Source organism: Penaeus vannamei, chromosome 32 (assembly GCF_042767895.1).
Source record: "Penaeus vannamei isolate JL-2024 chromosome 32, ASM4276789v1, whole genome shotgun sequence".
Taxonomy (NCBI): Eukaryota; Metazoa; Arthropoda; class Malacostraca; order Decapoda; family Penaeidae; genus Penaeus; species Penaeus vannamei.
The window spans coordinates 8,876,195-8,896,110 of NC_091580.1; the positions used below are offsets into that span (position 1 = coordinate 8,876,195).

The 19,916-nt window shown below is 35.3% G+C and overlaps 1 protein-coding gene across 1 annotated transcript; it reads right to left on the reverse strand.

Moving 5' to 3' along the window:
• Positions 1-813: 813 nt before the first annotated feature.
• LOC113825157 (phosphoribosyl pyrophosphate synthase-associated protein 2) lies at positions 814-19,635 on the reverse strand (the record flags this gene model as incomplete). Its single annotated transcript, XM_070144686.1, is given in 3 exon segments — positions 814-936; positions 17,753-17,840; positions 19,522-19,635. Coding segments are annotated over 2 exon segments (203 nt in total), but the record flags the coding sequence as incomplete, so codon positions are not given.
• Between the last annotated feature and the right edge of the window lie 281 nt (positions 19,636-19,916).

The following is a 19,916-nucleotide window of genomic DNA, read 5'->3' on the forward strand; positions in this document are numbered from 1 at the left end:
GAATGTATTATGAACATGTCTTTTATCTTGCCAGTGTGAATCATAAAGCTCTAAGCTCTTGTTTCCTTTTCCAAATATTTTTTTTCCATTTCATACATATCACTCAAAACTAAAATAAACCTTCTTGTGAATTCTAAAATAATCATTATCATTAATCTGTCTTTACTAATTATATCCCATTCACCATTTTTTCTATATAAACATCATTTGTATCACCATAAATGAAAATGGTGGAAAGTATATCAGTCATGTATTTCTAGCTATATTTTACAATCATTATCATTTTCAATGCTATGGAATCACATTATAGAGAAAAGATAAGTTTTGCATAAAGTAAAATTGCCAGTCTTCTGGTTAACATATCAATAAAAATTAGTCAACTTACTACTCCTACTTCTCAGGAGATGAATGCTATGCTTCCATAAAATGATCATACACAATAAATGAGATACAAATTAACGAGATCATCTATTCCCAGTACAGGATATACATCAACTGCCAATAATATTTATTATTCTTCATCATTTATATTTACTTTTCTTCAAGCAAAAATTTTCAACCACCTTTTCCATTCAATAAAAAATATTTTAAAGTTCACAAGAAGACTATAAGAAACCCATTTGTTTTCAATTAAGCTTTCATCACAGGTAGTGTCAAAGTGTGACAGTAAAAGCAGATTTGATATAATCTATCACTACTGATCAGTAGTTCTGACCACTCGAACATAACCATAACAAATCCATCTCTTATCCTCTTGCAGTTAACTTCATGACAGTAAAAACGACTCTAAAAACATTCATGAAAATTTCTTACTTGGGGTTGGCTGTCTGAATGAGGTAAACACTCTTCTCTCTCACTGACTCCATGATCTCTACACTTGTTTCTCGATTGGCCATTTCCTTCACTTCTGCTCGACCTACGGGCACTTCTAGCCGGCTGCAAAGATGCAGCATAAAATGGGTAATATAATGAAGGAATCTCAGGTTATCAGGTTGCTGAACACATGCAACATAATGCAGCAGCAATACATTTCTTTTCACTCTGTATTTGTTAAATAAAAAAATGGTCAACTAGATTTGTACATAACCCTTATGATTTTGGCTTTGGAAACAAAACAAAGCAAGAAAATCTGAGGGGGAGGTTGTATGCATACTAAAATTGGGTTAAAGCATCTAATTGCATTGGGAATTATAAAGGTCCTTTTTTAAATCATAGGTACATTATTTGAAGATGATGGCTATACAACCTTAAATCTTAACCTGTGACTTTAGTTAAGAATGAATTAATTTCTTCAAGATACTAAAAAAAGAAAAAAGAAGAAAGTATCCAGTAAACACACAGTATTAACAATAAAAACAAAAGGGTTACAACTACCAATATATACTGCCAAGAAATCATGTTTAACCATGGCAATAAGAAGCAAACTGTAATAAAGAGCAAAATATTAACAGGAAAATAAGAAAGCAATGATAAATCAAAGAAGCACAACTAAAATTCCCCTTATCATCTTCAAAGAGGAGAGGCTGTTTAGGAGGAAACAAAGAGGTGGTGAATTCCTCATACTATGAAGGAGACGACACATACACATAAATTAAATAAATCAGTTAATAAAATCAATATCAATCATCAAATACAAATAAAGAGTACCAACAATATGCAATAAAATCCAAAGGGAGATGATGATTATGATGATGACAATGATGATAAAAATTGAGAAAATAGGGAGAAGAAAAAAGTTAATCAACAAAATGGTGAGAGCTGAAACAATTCAACCCATAAAGGATGTTATATTTTAAGGCATGCTTAGGTAAGGATGTAGGGTGGCAGGGATATCTACACTAACATTCCTCCCAAAGGCCCCAAGTTTATTCGATATTTTTAAGTCTCCTGAGCAGAATTTGATCCGCAAATTCCGGAAACACATTTTTCATGTGAACAGCATCAGATCATAAGACTGCTTCCTCAGGAGACAAACAATAAGTCAGTAGTTCCCAAATCTTTTACTCACAAACACTTTTCCTAATCTCTGACACATCAGCCATTCAATTATATTTTTTTCCAACTGCACGCTTTTAGGATAAGAGAGAGAGAGAGAGAAAGAAAAAAAAGAAAAAAAAAAAAAATCAGCAATAGGTACAAACTTTATTTATCCTGTTGTGATACAATATTTCTTGAAGACATGGCTTCATAGTATATTCTTAACCCAGAGTGCCAGGATGACATGATATACATGTCTTGTCCAATGTGAATTTATTTTACTAATTTTGTGTATACATAAATGCCTTCACATATGCTTGGCCATCAAAGAGTCAATTACTTGTTCTATCCCATGCTTACCCTTTTCCTTAATTTTTGGGAAGATTCGTTTTTTATCTTTTATTATTACTATCTTAATAACACTAAAATAATGATTATATTAATAAAAACAATAACTATACCAATATCAATAGCATTAGGGAGAAATTCCAAAAAAAATGAGGAATGGGGGTACCAGGTAAGGTCATGCAGGTTTTCACAACTCCCAGCTAACCCTCAGTGAAGCCCTCTTGGGCATCATGGGGTAAAGGAAAAGCTAATTTTACTTTATTATAATTTCAAAATAAGTATTATTATAAAATTGAAGTACACAGACATAATCAAAATGGAAAAATAGATGAAGAACCAGGTAGTTTTAAACTACAGTTCTATAACTGGTTTTCATAACTACAACATTTTTTGTATCATGGTTAGTAGAGTTATGGCCTCTAAAATATTTAAAAATAATGCCAATACACTCAATAATTGGCTTAAATAGAGCCTGAGTTTGCACAGGAATTAGCCTTTATATTGAACATAAATTACAACGAAACTTCATGCTGCATGAAAACAGACACCTTTCTGTCTGTTATCTTTCTATTCTAAACCATGAAGAAGAAAAAAAAGATGAAAACCTTTTCATTATAGTCTTCTTCCAATCTACACCTGAAGTTCAAAACTAGCCGGATAGTTACCAGGAGTAGGTCCCCCAACTCTTATATTCCTATTTCAAATACCATGAAAAAAAAAGACAGATAGTCCATAATAATGCATATCAATAAAAAGAATAAGTTAACCTTGCAATTTAGAGGAAAAGAAATTATCTTAGAAGGAAAAGACAGGGCATCACCAATCATAGTTCTAGAGTGGTGGTAGGTACAGGGAGTCACTCTGGCTACTGGCTGCTGATAACTGTTTCAAGGAACTAAATAAAATGGATACTACAAATAGAAGCTTCCAGAGTGATGCAGCCTATTTACTACAAATCACTACACTATTCAGCACAGGTAAAAGTAACATTCACAATAACAGCATGCATTCTTAGTCATGAATTCTGCAAGTCAAAAATGGTTTCACATACCAAATAGTTTACTGTTCATGAAAAAATTAACTATACTTTAAATGTGACAGGAATACGTGGTAGATCAGAGTTCATATTATTCTACATTAAGGCCAGATGCATTCCTTATTCATAACACTTAAACACATGACAAGTAAATAAATACTCAATAATTTGCTATAGACACCATACTGACACCCATGCAATTACCAACAAATCTATACTTCATATGAATAAATACAAATGTCTATATAAAAATCTTGTGAATATGTTAATTGTTCTAAATATGAAAAATATCATATAAAAGAATCACACACAATATAAATGATAAAATTATAAAATTCCATGAACTGCATGGACACCAATACAGTTCAGACACTGAGACAGCAACAGATACAGATAAGAGATATAGACACAGAGCATACATACAGAGGAGCAAGCTAGATAATACAAACTCCTTTAATTCCAAGGTATAGATACCCAAGATTTAAGAAATGAAGATAACAACATACTATTGGACAAATACAAAAATGCATTTCCAGTCTCACGCACAACAAACAAACTCACACACAGTCAATAAAGAAAGAAAAGCTATATGCACTTAAATACCAGTTTCCTTAAAGATCCCGGGGTGATTTTTTTTGGACATAATATTCAGTAGCACACTTAAAATATACATCCTAGAAATGGGATACATAATGACACTGTGCTCTATTTTCCAAGTAGTAAATGCAACTTAATGGTGTAATTTACAAAACCAAGATGTAGAAGATAGCTCAGTGCATTTTCCAATATAAATGGTACATTGATTTTGTAATAATATTCTACTTTCAAATACAGAATCCAAAATTTGGGGATAAACTACCATACCTGTTTCCTCCATAAAAAAAAAACAGGTTAAAAACTTAAACAAGTGCAAGACCTTACTTTCTTTGATATATAATCAATAACCATGTTCCTAAAATTTCAAGTAACAAACATTGCATTTTCAATGTAGATGTAATTATAAAATTATGTTAATTTCTACTTTTACATTTATGTAATTCATAAAGCAAACTGCAAACTATACAAGACCTCAATGTACAAGGAAATATTTGACAAACTAAAAACTATACTAATGATCTCTGTTTTCCCCACTTGAAGAAATATCAACTGGCATCTTCACTGCATAAAGCTATTTAAAACACACTATCAGCATTCTTTGTTAATATGAATTTACAAACAGTACACTGACTACTGTACTAGCTTCCATGAATAAAATAAAGTTTCTAATTTTCTACTGTGAAAAGGGCCCTAGGATAACAAGAGAAAATCCTTTGATCAAGAAAAGAAAGATACAGAAAGAGATAAGAGAGTCATTGGTTAGGTGTGTATAGTAAAAGAAATGTATTACTGTATTGCCCAATGTCTTACTATACTTATGGTAAACCTATGTCTACACTTGTATATCTAATTTCATAAGTTTTTAAACTTACCATTTACTTTGAAGTTGTTTAATTGTCTTAATACTATGATGAGGTTATGCTGTACCTGCACTCTGCTAAACTGTTTGGTAAAATCTAACCACAATCTTTTAACTCACTTTGTACCAGTCTGGAGAATAAACACATCTCGCCCCCTTACGGAGTCACCAATTTCCACCATTGTCTCTCGGTTGGTCTTATGGTACACAGCTATGTTTCCCATGTGTTTTCCCAGTCGACTGAATGAAAAAACTTGGCAATAGTCAAAGTGAGAATCTAAGACCTAATTCTAAATTAATTCTATTCATATTTTTTTCTACTCTATACAAAGACCACTATGCATATAGTAATAAAAGTAATGCAAAATCAGAAATTATAATTATCAATATTATCAATAAAAAATAACACCTCAGTGTCTATGAGAAATACATGAAATAGTGAAACATAGGATTATATGGTAGGAAAAGGTTATTCATGAACAAAGACACAAGAGAAAACATTATGTACTTAGAATACAATACAACTAGTGCAGTATGACATACACAATCAATTTACTAAGTCATCAAATCATCTATTCATCTTAAATCTCACATACAACCAATCTCGTAATCATGTAACTATTCTATGAAAAGGGATGTCCTACCTCATAATCTTTGCTAGATGCCAAAGATTATGAGGTAAACCATACAAAATAAAAGAAAGTCAGATAATGTATCTCAATCCTATACTTTACAAAACAAGTTTTTAAATCATTTACTTAGTTGTTATTAGAAGAAAATGTAGGATTTCTAGCATTGGTTTAGTAGATTATAGCCATATATCCGCATAATCTTTACCTTGAACTAGATGAAAGTAATTCAGTGCTTCAAGTATTGCAGTTTTCACCAACCATTTAATTTGGACTTTGATTCTTATTTTTGACATGGCTCAAGTGTTTTCAAAATTCAGTATTTGTAAAAAGGCAAAAATTAACTAACCATCTATGGGAAAATCTTGTGTTCACTGTTTTGTGAAATGTCTCTGCATATAGATAGTTTTGCAAATGCTAAGTCACAGAGAAGTAAATTAGTTGACCTTGAAACCTCACCTGATTTCATCTTTCCTTTAGTTAGCAGGAAAAACTATTTTTTAAAACTAATACTATCAATATTGATGGTATTCTTATTATAGACTATATTCATCATTCTGTACATGTCAATAAAGTTAATACTGTATTCAAGTTTAATCCAAATCCACAGCACTTGCACTGAAGATGACAGACACACCTGCCAGATGCACAAATCACTGTGATTATCAGTGAACTTACTGTTTTATATGAAAGATCTGGTATTTTTATGACAATTTCCATAGTACATGCTAAAATTGATAAGACATTTGCTACAGAAAAAAAGAAAAAGAAAATAAATATATATGGTTGCACAATATCATGAAGACAATATTTGTGTATTAGTATAAATAATACATATAAATGGATTCAAAAAGCCTTTGAATTTTAAAGGCAATTTAGCTGAAGGTGACAAACAAACTGAAAATGTCTGTAACATCAATTTATATTCAGATTTTCTCTGACAGCTCTTTGTCGTGTGTGATTGTGAGGCACGAGTAAGGTAGCTTTTAAAAGATGCTGCAAGCGAGGATCATAACAAATTTCCATAGGATTTTGCAGTTCACTATAGTTTAAAGAATCAGTATTTTGAATTTGCTATCTATAAATGAAGTTATTAAAAGCTTTCTTTTTTATTCCATTTATATACTACTTAAGGGGGCCGTTGCGCTTGAGAATGAAGTTCGTCAGTTATGATCAGATATTTGTGATTTTTTAATATATCATACATACATATAAAGTGATAAACACAACCAAGTTTCATACCATATGGATAATAAATAGTAAAGTTATTTATGAAAAACAAATTTATGAACAATCACAAACTCTGTAAAATCGCACTTATCCACTGAACAAACTTGTTGAAAAAATTACCACCTATAGTCTATAGCAATACCTAAAACTTGCAAAGACTGCAGTTTTAAATTTCGTCTTAGTTTAGTGGGAATTTATTTTTTTCTAAATGTTCTGTCTTATGAACATCACGATCTAATATATGGGCTACTATTACCTAAATGAAGATTTTCTCTGAGAAAACCAGAGATTTAGTTATAACTCCTTTAATTTTACATATTTAGCAAAAATATTACATCACGAGATTGCCAGTCCACTAGATTACAAGAGATTTTTTTTGTTTCATTTTTCAAGTATTTTTGAAAATTTTTGTCGCGACGGCCCCCTTAAGAGGGAAAGGTTTTCCCACCCTAGTAATAATGTCATATTTTTCATGTCTGTAAACTCAAGAATTCTTTGTGGGATTTCCATTTTGTTTTTCATTTCACTGTTGAGTGTTATATCTGTAGTTTGAATAGCCCACAACTTCTTAGAATACATACTGATGAATTTTAACATACAACTTGGACATAAAAATGTCAGAACTTGTCTCATTATTGCTAAGAATAAAAGCAACTCAACTCTATATTTTCTATAGAGTTGATGACATTATCACATATTGATACATAGTTTGTGGGATTAACTAGATCATTCTGTGCATGTGCAAGATAAAGATTTGAGTTTAAAATTTGGATGCTGCCATTGCACATGGTGCACTAGAGATCTTGATTAAACTTTAATATGGGATTAACTTTAATGGGACATCTGACATTACTAACAAATATAAGATACTAGAAAATATATTTGAAAATCTTAAAAATTGGCTCATTGGTGACTTTGTACTTGCAGAGCCTTCTATGTGCAAAAACAATGCATCAAACTCACAGTGAGCATGGCATGTAAGTACATGCCATCCCAGGCAGCTTTGGGTTAATCAATGTAATAATTTTTTCTCGGTAAATGTTTCCTATTTTCAAAATATTCATATGGCAGTGTTTTGGTACTCTTAAAAATAATTTACATTTTCAGTCAAATATAACTGGATTTATATATGGATCATACTTATTGTCACCATTATCATCACCATCATCATCATTTAAAATAATTTCAAATCACAAATATTCTTCATCCTGACAACATCACCATAACAATATGGTGTTATCATTATAACAGCAAATACTGAATGATACCTACACCCATTATCAAACAAAGTGATATAAATATAAGTAAATTATGTGAAATATACAAGACAATCAGGTTGTTTAGAGAAATGCTAATCATATCACCATATTGTCACCCTAACACGGACAGGGGAAATACATTAAAAAGACAATAGGAAAGTTTATAGAGAAAAAGACATCTACAAGAGTTGTCAAAAATGTGGATGAAAATTGGATGGATGAGCTGTGGAGTCTGATGAAACAGTAAAGGGTGAAAATGTGACTAAATTATAAGCAAGTTATGCTTCAGATAAATAAGATGTTCCCTCCTTCATTTTGGCATACGTCATCAAACAAAAATAACAAATCTAACTGTAATAATCACATTAAATTTATAAATAGATGATAATACAGTAAGACTGATAATAAACCAAAAGCACACAGTGGTCAGTATTGATACAGTTGAAAGGATTAAGTGGAATTTTATGATAAGTAATACAGGAATGTGGTAATCTCTGTTCATAAATACCACAATTTTCATAAACAAACTGACGAGCAGTTAAGATTATATAATTTTTTTCTCGACTCAAAAGGATTATGTACATTAACTGTATATGGTACAAAACCAAAGAAATGAAGAAGAGAGTTACAAGACAAAGAAACAAAGAAATTAAGTAAGATGATCATCTCTTTCCCCATCAGAGCAGAATCTTGTCCTGAAATCAAAATAGCAAAACTGGTAAGTACTTACGACTAAGCTAACACACTTATTTAAGTGAAAACATGTTCCAAGACAAAAGCAGAGGCTACACAAATATCAAATAAAATTCTGAATTTCTTTCAAGGTATGAATAACTCTATGAACTATAGAAAAATATCCAACTGGCCAACCCTTAATCTTGCATACTAATAATTAGATATAATGTTTCTTTAGAAATACTCAAACATATAAATCAACACAACAGGTAGCATAGTTAAAATGACAAGAGGAGTAACTATGTATCAGGAGGCAAGACGTGTTTACTTAGTACAGACACTGCTATTGTGACAAACATCTATGAGATGACAGGCAGTACAGAAGAATGTATGTTCCTTATATATTCAATAAACTGAATCAAACACACCCTTGTTTATAGAGAGTTGAGACTAAAAAGTACTCAGATATGAAAGTGAAAACATCAGCAAATGAGCAAGATGAATAGACAGATTAACTGTCATCAATCTAAAAAGGTTCATTCAGAATTTGCATTATGATAATTCCAAAGGTAAATAATAAGATTGAAGATTTGGGCATAAAATGTATACTAATTTTCTTCTTTTGATGTTTGTAAGCTGCTGCAAGGGTTGGGCTGCTACTGTATTATCAGGACATCATTTACTGTCAGCATCCTCCCAGAATGAGAACAACAAAACTGAACAAATTAGCATCGTCTACCTGAATAGTGTGTGGGCAAAGGTCTAAAGTGCACACACTGGTTTGTGCAGGGAGTTTGCATATTTCAACTGAGCGTGTATGGGGCCCTTAGCCGCATGCTGATGGAATAGCTATAGCCACTGTGAGACGTTTTTGTTCTGTGCCAGTTTTCGCTCTGGCTGTCAAAAGATATTTTGGCTTTCTGCCAGGTATGGCCATCATGAGATATTTTGGCTTTGTACCAGGTAAGGTTCTGGCCATCACAAGATATAGCTGTCACTGGATACTGGCTTTGTACCAGGTAGGGAGCTGGCTGTTACAAAAGATTTTAGCTTTCAGCCAGGCACAGCTACAGCAGTCATGAGATATTTTGGTTTTGCACCAGGTATGGTTCTAACCATCAAATCTGCTCTTATGTTGGTGGACTGGAGCTCCCCATGGCAGGCTAGCAAGGTCAGCTGCATGCAGCAAAGATTAGGCTGACTGCTCCTACAATTCCCAGTAGAAGTGCTGGGCAGCACTTTTAATGGTGTCATTGGGTTAAGCACTCAATATCAGCTGTGATTTACTGCTTTCATTCCTTTCAATTATCTCTATCCTATTTAATGTTAACACATGTCGACACTTACCTTTGCATGTTTTTATATTTGCCATCATCCACTAACCCATTAGATTTAGGAGATGTGGATGATTTAACCAAGTGGTGGGTGACAAGAATGGTTCACCATGGAAACTTTTGCCCTGGGCCTGGGTGATGGGAATGTGTCGACATGAGATATTGTTGTTGAGTGGTGGGTGACAGACATCTTACTGGGAATGCATAAAGTTTTTGGAGGGAGATTAGACTCAGTGGGCTTTTAGAAAGGGGCTCTTTCGTTATTTTCACCAGTAAACAAAGGCAGAAGGTACAATCTGTGCACCATACCAGGATGAGAGTTAGCTTCAGCCAGGGCACTATATCAATGTGCAATGACCTAATCCTGCCCATCTTGACCAGCAATACTGGGTATCTTATGGAAAGTAAATATTACAAAAAACAAAACAAAATTACACAAGTAACACAGTCTTGCTTTTTGTTATTGTTACTCCACAGTTATAGACTACCTGGAGAGGTCATAGGGTGTCTGGTCAATGAAAACGGTCTATTATCATCTTGATACATAACAAAACATTGTATGCAGAATACAAGCAAATAGCATAGCAAAGAGGCAAGGAATCTTCATACTTGATATGAGTGTTCATGTGCGCTAAGCCTAGAAGATAAAAACCCAGTGAGTCACCACTCAGGTAGGCCTAATGCCCTAAATTTTGGTTCACATATGACCTGTAAGGCACCTAGATCCAATGGAGGTTAATCAACATCAACACTAATTAATGCATCTTTGACAGGAAGATAATTCAAAATTTCTTTTAAAATTTTGAAGCTTCTTAGTTAGATATCTTGGCATAATTGTGTAACCAAACCTAGTATTTTCTAATTGCCTCCAGAGGAAGAACATGGCCAACATAAATTTGTGATTACAAAGAAACTCTGTTAATCATTCAATTATTTTGTGGGTAATAGATAATATAAACTACCAAGTTGTGATCATGTTGGTATTGAACAAATATATCAATTGGAGTCTACTAATAGTTTTTAATTCACTGACTATTTATAAATGTATTATGGCAACCAAGGGGTTGTTTGATGAATATTTAAATTTCTACAGAATTCTGAAAGCCTTATCTTTGCTATCAATGGCCGAATTTTTTATTTTACTACATAGAGATATGATATGGAGTCTGTGCAAGGAAATTAATTAAGTCCATTTGAATAAAGCAAATCAAAAGACAAGGTGTATATATTTTATAATCCATTATATATTAAGGTGGGACGGAGTTTCTGATTTTTTTAACCCACTAGCAATGGTTCCTTTGGAAGCCGATAATCCCGGTTTCTGGGTGGTATCAACATTGACATGCAGGCCAGTCCAGAAACCTGCCCGCATGCTGCCCATCACGGGCGACAAAATTAGAGCACAAGCTCTGACCTAGCATCATACCGGTGGGACAGCCAGCCATATTTATTTTTCCAGGTGTCTTATATGTGTGACACCTGGTGCAAGTGAGTTACGATGTACATGATTTCATCTTATCCGAATTTTATTTCCTATTATCATCAATCAAATGCTAAATAAAGGCAAAAAATTATTTTTTCCTCATTAACCCATTAGATCCGGTTGCATCACAGAAATCACGGTCCTGAAAATAGGGGCAAAGGGTTACTTAAGTAGCCATCATCTTGGGCATGCAGCACATAGGCCGGGCACACATGAACACCCATGAGTGGTGACAAGACTCTGTGCCTTCCCTTTGCAGAGTTTTGTGTAAACTTTTATTAGCTTTTTTGCCATTTTCCAATGTCCATATCTGTCTTTTGATTTGCTTTATCCAAATGGAATTAGCTTACTTTCCCTGCACAGACTCCATATCATCTCTATATGTAGTAAATAGTTCCATACAAGAGAAAAGAAATATGGAAAATTTGGTTATTTGTGTCATATATCTCATTTCTTCAGAACTTTCAATTTGCTGTAATACAACCTACACACCTGTCACAGCGGCCAGGAATACGGTGTGCAGCATGGAAAAGGCGTCTACCTGGAGCTGGCACCCCTCCAGTCATGGCTATTGCATGTTACAATCCACAATGATTTATCAATGGGAATAATGCTAAATTACCCTTCTAAGTGCCAAGTGAGTCAAATCATACTCCAAGAGGTTTGTGCACTTGTGGTGAGTCTTTTCTGTCACCCTGAGTTCTATTCCTGAGTCATGACGGTAAGTTCGCGTCATGCGGCCCGCGGGCCATTTTAAGCAACGATGGCAGGTTCATGTCATCTGGCCCTCGACCCAGATTTTCCCATGACGGGCAGTAATGTCATCCAGTTTGTAGGGGTTAAATTCACTATCCTTACTACTAATAATGTCCATTCAATTTTTTCCCATGATTACTACTATGAAGTGAACTGGGTCATTACATAATTGCAGTTGTTAGTTTACAATGATAGCAAGCTGCATGTTAGGGCTCTTTTTGACTAATTCAGCAAGAAAAAGTAAGCCTAACTAAATTGCAGCTTGCATGCGTCTCTTGTTATTTCCCAAGTGTACTCATATGACAGCATCAGCCTGTTTCAGTGGATAGAAAGTAGACATTTAACCTTAAAATATACTCAAGTTCTCATTAGCAGTACACACAAACTTTGTTCAATTCATGTTCTTAACAGACTTTCACCCGAGTCCACATTGTAGCTTCTAATATCTTTGTATATTAGTTTCAAATGCAGTTGTGGAGATATGTGTATCAGTTTTCAGGACCTTAATGATGAAAGACAGTGATGAAAGAGGGAAATGACAAACAAAGCAACAAAAATCCCTTGTAAACACAATCACGCATGCACGCACGCAAGCACGCACGCAAGCACGCAAGCACACACACTCACACGCACGCACGTCCGCACACACACACACACACACACACACACACACACACACACACACACACACACACACACACACACACAGAGAGAGAGAGAGAGAGAGAGAGAGAGAGAGAGAGAGAGAGAGAGAGAGAGAGGGGGGGGGGGGCAGTTCTTTGTTTATTGTTGAGTTCTATTCCTGAGTCTGTACTGGAAAATGAGAGAAAATAAAACAAGACAATCATTCCCAAAAGAAATAACTAAAAAAGATTAGCGGATTCCCCAACCTCCTGCCCTGACTTCATAATTCTCAAAAATAATATGGTAAAATAAAATCCCTTTACATAGTAGTTGTGTCAATTGTTACACACAATAATACAAAACAGATATAACAAGCCCACTTAGAGAAAAGCTTGGTAAGTGACAGTGGCTGGGTGGCCACTCATGGAGACATTGAGCTAGTGAGGGCCAAGGAAAAGATCTCTTCAAGCTCTATTTAGGTAATAATATAAATCTTTGATCATTTGCACCTTATTTGATGCTTCTCTCCTTCTCCCTGTTTGGTTCTTTATAACAGAAAAACATTCTCTGCCATAGTGCCTGTTCAGGTTAGCATCATTGATGTCAAGTAATGAATCTATATTGTGAAAAAGCTCTGCAAGCTGCTTTACATTTAGTTTTCTTTTTGATTTCCTTCTCTGTAAATCACTTTCACCTTGCACTGTATTGTCATCAGGTGTATTAGAACATTGCAATGGTTCTAATATTCAATTCATATTGCAAGCATTTTTTTAAAACATTGCTAAGAATATAGTGTAGCTGTTGGAGGATCTAGGCTAACTGACTTCTTTATTTCCTCTTTCACTTTGATTGTTTCAAAGCAAGTGAGATACTCTTGCTCTTTTGTTTCTTCTTACATTCATCAGTGAGGTTCATATCTCTAAAAAAGAAGCAAAACTGTCAAATCAATGGTAGGAAAGGGCCCCTAAAATATGCACTATGTGTGACAAAGTAAGTGGGAGGGTGGGGGGGGAGACAAGAAACACATTTGAAATTCTGAGAAGTGATCAAGATATTTTAAGTCATTGATGCCACACACAAACAGGTGAGATATGAAAAAAATCAATAAAAAAAAACAAAAAACGTTAAAGTGAAATACTGCAAACAGGGACACCATGAAATGAGGATTATCTGTATCTGAAATAGCAACTACAGTTGCTCTTGGTTAAAAAAAATGTTATTTCAATTGACCATCTGGCTCAAAACCTGACCTTCAACATGGGCAGTAAAATGGTTAATGGTTGACACAAATAACAGCGCTAGACATCAAAGGTCATATAGCACTATGGTAAAGCAATGTGGCAAAAAGTGTAAAAATGAGTTAATAACTATGATAAAATGTGATATGTTTCATGGGTTATAGGGTTTAAGGATAGTATAAGAGGGAAAAGGGTAAAGAGGAGGTGTAAATGAACTAAATATGAGATTAGCAAAGGAAAGGGTGAAAACCATAGGGCAAATAGATGGAATGGAGTGTATATGTGACTGGAGAAGCTATAGCACCTTGTTTAAGGAAAATTGGCAAAGAGCTATTATGAAATAATTATTAGGTAATATGAGTCGAGGTGGCTGTTGGAGACATAGTAGGAGAAGAATCTGGGGGATGAGATGAAGGGACTGGGGAAGGTAGTGAAGTATCAGCAAGAGTGTCAATGGGGATGGGATCCGGAGAATGACACTATTGCAACAGAAGGGATTCACGTGAGTATCCAGGTGGGAGAGGTAAAGATAATGGGGAATGAAGAGGGAATAGTGCAGATCGGGAAGGAGAGGATAGGGTGTACTGGGAAAGAGTGGTAGGAGGAGGAGTAGGGAGAATCTGACAGGGAGGAGGATGGATATCAGTAAATACTCTGATTGGTGAGGGAATAGGAATTGAGAAAGTGAAGGGTGGATGAAACAGAACATTCTCTTGGGTCATGTCAAGGAATTTTTGAATGTCTTCAAGAATTTCTGGAGGGAAGTTGGGTGAATAGATCTGAGAAACAACAGTTCACTTGTGAGGACAAAGGGGGATAGATGTTTGGGGAGCAGAGGAAAAGGAGGGTGTAGAAGAGGATGTGGTAGGCAAAGATGGAATGGAACATTTAGGTTGTGAGAAAGAGGAGGGTTAGGCATCAGAGAAATGTCAGAGATTGGAGTATCTGGATTTAGACTGGAAAGGGAATTTGACTGGGGGAGAGGGGGAGTAGAGGTAGGATAGCTCAGGGTAGAGGGAAAAGATGTAGAGACATCTTGAGAAGATGGGGAAGGGGGAGCAGAGCAAAGGACTCTTGGAGTAGGAAGAGAGAGAAGAACCTCACTGCTATACTTCCTGTCTGGCCTCATGTAAAATGAGGTTTAGTTTGAATCCGAGAACTGCTACCTCACATTCAAGCTTATAGGTAGGGCAGCTACTATAAACTACATTAAGGGAGCCAACACAATTGGCAAATGTACATGACTGAACAGGGTAATTTGAATGGTCATGACCAGGTTGGGTACATAAAAGTTTTCTTCATATATAGGAAAATCAGTGAGGGAGACAGAAACAGTTCCAATACAAGTATCAACCCATTCACGCCGGGTACATTTTGTAGCCAAATTAAAAAAATCCGGCCGGCTACAAAAATTTGCGGGCGGAGCTTCCCCAGAGTCTGTCCGCCTGCCCGGCCGCGCGCCGCTGCTGCGTCGGAGCGCAGCCCCGATACAGCATCACACTGGTGGGACGCCCGGCAATGTTTATTTTTTCCGGTGTCTCATATATGTGACACCCGGAACAAATGGGTTAAAAGAGAAGTGAGGTTCAACACTAATAGGTTTGCCAGTGAGTTCAGTCAGGGTAGATAGTGCACAAGCTCAAATGTAACTCTCATAGGGCATAATTGATCACAATAACTGCAAAATTTAATGTTGCCTACTTGTTTTAGGAGACATTGTTGGAAGAGAATGGTATTTTCAGAATAAGTGGTTGTAGGGCGAATCATAAAGAATCTATCCCACTTGGCTGGGCCAAAGAGAGTACTCAAAAAGGTTGCAGACATGGAGGCAGTAGAAGAATGTGGGTGGGAGAAGGATGGGGTGGTGTGGGGTTAAGTAGTATTGTGGGGAGGAAGACAATAAGGATTAAGAGTACTAATGAGACGGGAGGGGGTAGATAATGAAGAAGACAGTGCAGTAGGAGATGAAGTGGAGAATGTTGGGAGAGAGGAAGGGGTGCTTTCTGAAGGTTGAGTAATGACCTGGGTGAGTGGTTTGGAATGGATATTGGAGAGGGTATTTGTATCAGTGGTCAGAGCCTTGGTCAAAGAAGAGGCAGGGGTCAAAAAGAAATGAATTCAAATTTAAATAGGCTATTTGATGAAGGGGTAAGCATTAATGCCCCTAATAAGGCTAAATCATCTTCATTATTTGCCATGGTGAGCCTGAAATAAGTGGGAAAAAGAAATGGTCTACCCTTCATGGTCTCCAAAAGGGATAAAGGCTAGGTGATTAACCAAGGGAATACCATGTCCATGGCTCCTGGAGACCGTTCATGACTGGCACAAAGCCAGTCTTTCATATTTGCATAAATTTATGATTTGTATAATTCATATTTTGTGTTAAGAGCATTAAGAAATAAATAAATAAAATACAGAAAAATTGAGAAACACATTGGGCTACTGAAAAAATGTAATGAGTTTACTTTATGACACCAGTTCTTGTAATCATCTACGGGCCCACAGACTGCCTGTGGCCTAAATTATATATTTTTTGTGGTTATGATTTCTGATTTATTCTATAAAAGAAATGAATGAAGAAAATACAAAGAAATAAAGCATAAAAAATATGAAACTCTAAGGTTATACATGTGAAACAATACTGGTTTACAAGCATTGTTCAAGGTTTCTTTTCTAACAATTAACCCATCGGATCTACGTTACATGACCATCACAACATGAAAAAAATTGGCTGAAGACTGGTTGAGGCTAGCGTAACAAGACTGAGCTCTCACAAAAAATTTGTCTGAAGGCCAGGTGATGGGAATGACTATCCAGGAGCACACAAAGGTCTTGAAGTGAAAAATAATTTAGTGGGCATTTAGAAAGGGGTTCTTGCATTATTCCCGTCAATATACTAGTGTGGAATGTACCATGCATAAACCATGGTTGAAAGACCACCAGCACAAGAGAGAACATTAGTTCCAAGTGCAGGATCCAATTCCTGCCTGCCATGACCAGCGACACATGGTGAATTATAAAAAATTGAACATGCATATATTGAAAAGTGACACAAATAACAAATTGCCACTTATTGTTATTCTTACTACACAGAGTTGTAGACTATCTAGAGATGATTTAATCTGCAGGAAATGAGTCTATGACTAAATTTAAACTGCATATTAAATGATAAATATAGATTTTGGAAAATAGCAAAAAATGCGCAAAGAATGCAAAAAGAAAAGAAAAGAGAGAGAGAGAAAAAAATATATAAAAATATTGAAAATGGGAGACAAAGCCTTGACACTGCACATGATAGGTTAATTTTTTTGTTTCTTTATGTGCTGACCTGCCTAGAATTTTTGCTTACCAAAATATCATAAAGTATTGTTTTTCATTTAACTGTATGAATTTGATAAAAATGAGGAAACAGAAGAAGGCTATGGCCCTCTGAACATCAATTCTGTGCATAAGTGGGTCATCAGGCAAAAGAAGTTAGACTAGCCTATTGTGATTAGTTGAAAAGGAGAGTATCTTCTGAATTAAATATCATCAGATTCAAAACAGATATCAGAAATTACTTGACCATACATATTAAAATTTAAGGGTATCAAATACTGTGAACTTATCTTCCAAAAATCTGTAAAAAAAAAAAAAATAAATAAAAAAAAGGAAAAATATATATATATATATATTTATATATTTAAAATAAAATTCAAAAGTCTCACCTAGCTATCAGCTGTGCCAGCTCTGGGTGAGAATTCCCTGCTAGAAGAACCATCTCTTTACTGCCACGACTGGTATCCATGGTTAATCCTACTCTGTAAATATGATCCATTGTAATTGTAAAATCAACATAAAAAAAAAAAAAAAAAAAAAGTTTACTTGTATTTCCTATACCTAACAGATAACACTTGAAAATCATACGTTGCTGAAAATAGTAGTAGTGTTGAAAAACAGAGTATACAGTCATATTACATCTATGAATTATTTCTGTTATCTTAAATAGCTAGAGTTTGTGAGGCATATCCTATTGACATTTCATACCAAATAATTATTTTGGGTCAATTGAAGAAAACTGTTCTTTGAAGTGCAGTCCTCATTCCTAAAATATATCTATGTTATATTCAGCTGAGACAACTACAAAAAGCAAAAGTAAGAGTTAAATGCAAATTTGCATAGTCCCTGTGAAAGAGGTATTCCTGTTAACAATGTATGTTTAAAAACAATTTTTAACAAAACATTCTATAAAAAGGGCAACAGTGCTACACAAAATATATTAGCCAAAATGATGCTAATAGTATTCACTTAGTAGTGTGTGGTGGTAAGTGTACACATTCACTTAGTGGTGAATGTGTATCTATATCTTTCCAAGGCAAAAGGGCTGAAATCTATCAAAAAATCAATATACTAAGAAAATTTGTTCTTCAATTTGCTAGAATGTGTCAGAATGTGCACATGTGCACTATTTATCTGAATTAAACCTGAATATGGCATTAACTTTTGTGGTGCAACATTCCTAATCAATGAGCCCAGCTTTGTTTGTAGTTCTGTTGTTTTCTATACATTCCGTTTTATCAGAGTTAATACAAATTTTCATGTGAATATGGATAAATAACAGCTAATATCATAAAAAGTTTGAATTGAATACGTCCGCCTAACAGATCGTGATGATTTCATTATAGTAAGATTCCTCTAACCATCTACAATGCAAATATGTAGGATTCATTGCATGGAACCCCAACAATCCCCACATTCTTGGCCCTGATAGCAGTGGAGGGCATGAAAGACACCAGGGGAACTGCAGGGTAAAATGTAAATGATATGCACAGAGTCAGTCATTATGTTGTCTAATGCAGGGGGCTGCTGCCCCCAAGCCCCGCCCGGGAAAAAGAATTCACCGCATATTCACGCAATCATACGACCACCATGTGGGAACGGTGTTGCCAAGTCTGTCCGACGCTCTCTCCTACCATGAATACGTGGAGATTCTTTGTTTCTCTGGACAGGGGTTGGGGGCAGCAGCCTCCAGCATTAAACAATATAGTGACTAAGTGTGTAAATCATTTACATTATACCTCGCAATTTTCCTGATACCTCTCATATCCTCCCCTGCTATCAGGGCCAAGAAAGTGTGGGGATTTGGGGGTTCTCCACGCAATAATTTCTATACATACTTGTAAACTAAAAAGCGAGAGGAATCCAACGATACCGAAATCGTCCGGATCCGTTAGGCGGATGTATCCCAAAGAATTACCCACAATTAAAAGCGAGACATAATGTGGAATGAACAAATAAGAACATTGTTTTTCTTACTTGCTATTCAGTTCTTATCAAGCATACAGCAGCTCTCTACCTGCGTTCACGACCTGATCTAAGGAAAACGGTCTTATAAAAGCAACAGTTTCTGCTGTCAAAGGCGGCCACAACCCACAAATAAGAATACTCATCAGACTTTCAAAGCAAACTACTAGAACTTGCTGACACGTGATTCCACCTGCAATTCCTGCTGATTTCCCGTCAATAACCGCTGCTCTTCTGCTTACTCTAGTGCGAGCCCAGTCGAGAGTATAGAGGAACGTACCAAATACTTGGGATTCGGGTTGCTATGGAAGGAACAGACAAATGAGCATCGATAGCAGCATTTTATGGAATATGGATCTTTTTCATGCTTTTCTATAAGAGATAGAATGCCATAAGAAACACCAATTGGACATGTCAGTAAAGTACTCTTAATTGACGTTGGCGGCAGGTTAATTTACCCCCATTACAGAATGGTGGTCAGATACATGCCATGTCAAGAATGGTATTCACAGGACGACATGCAGCGAGTTTAACACGATAAATATTGGGATTGAATATTAAAAAATTACAAGCAAAAACTACTCATCG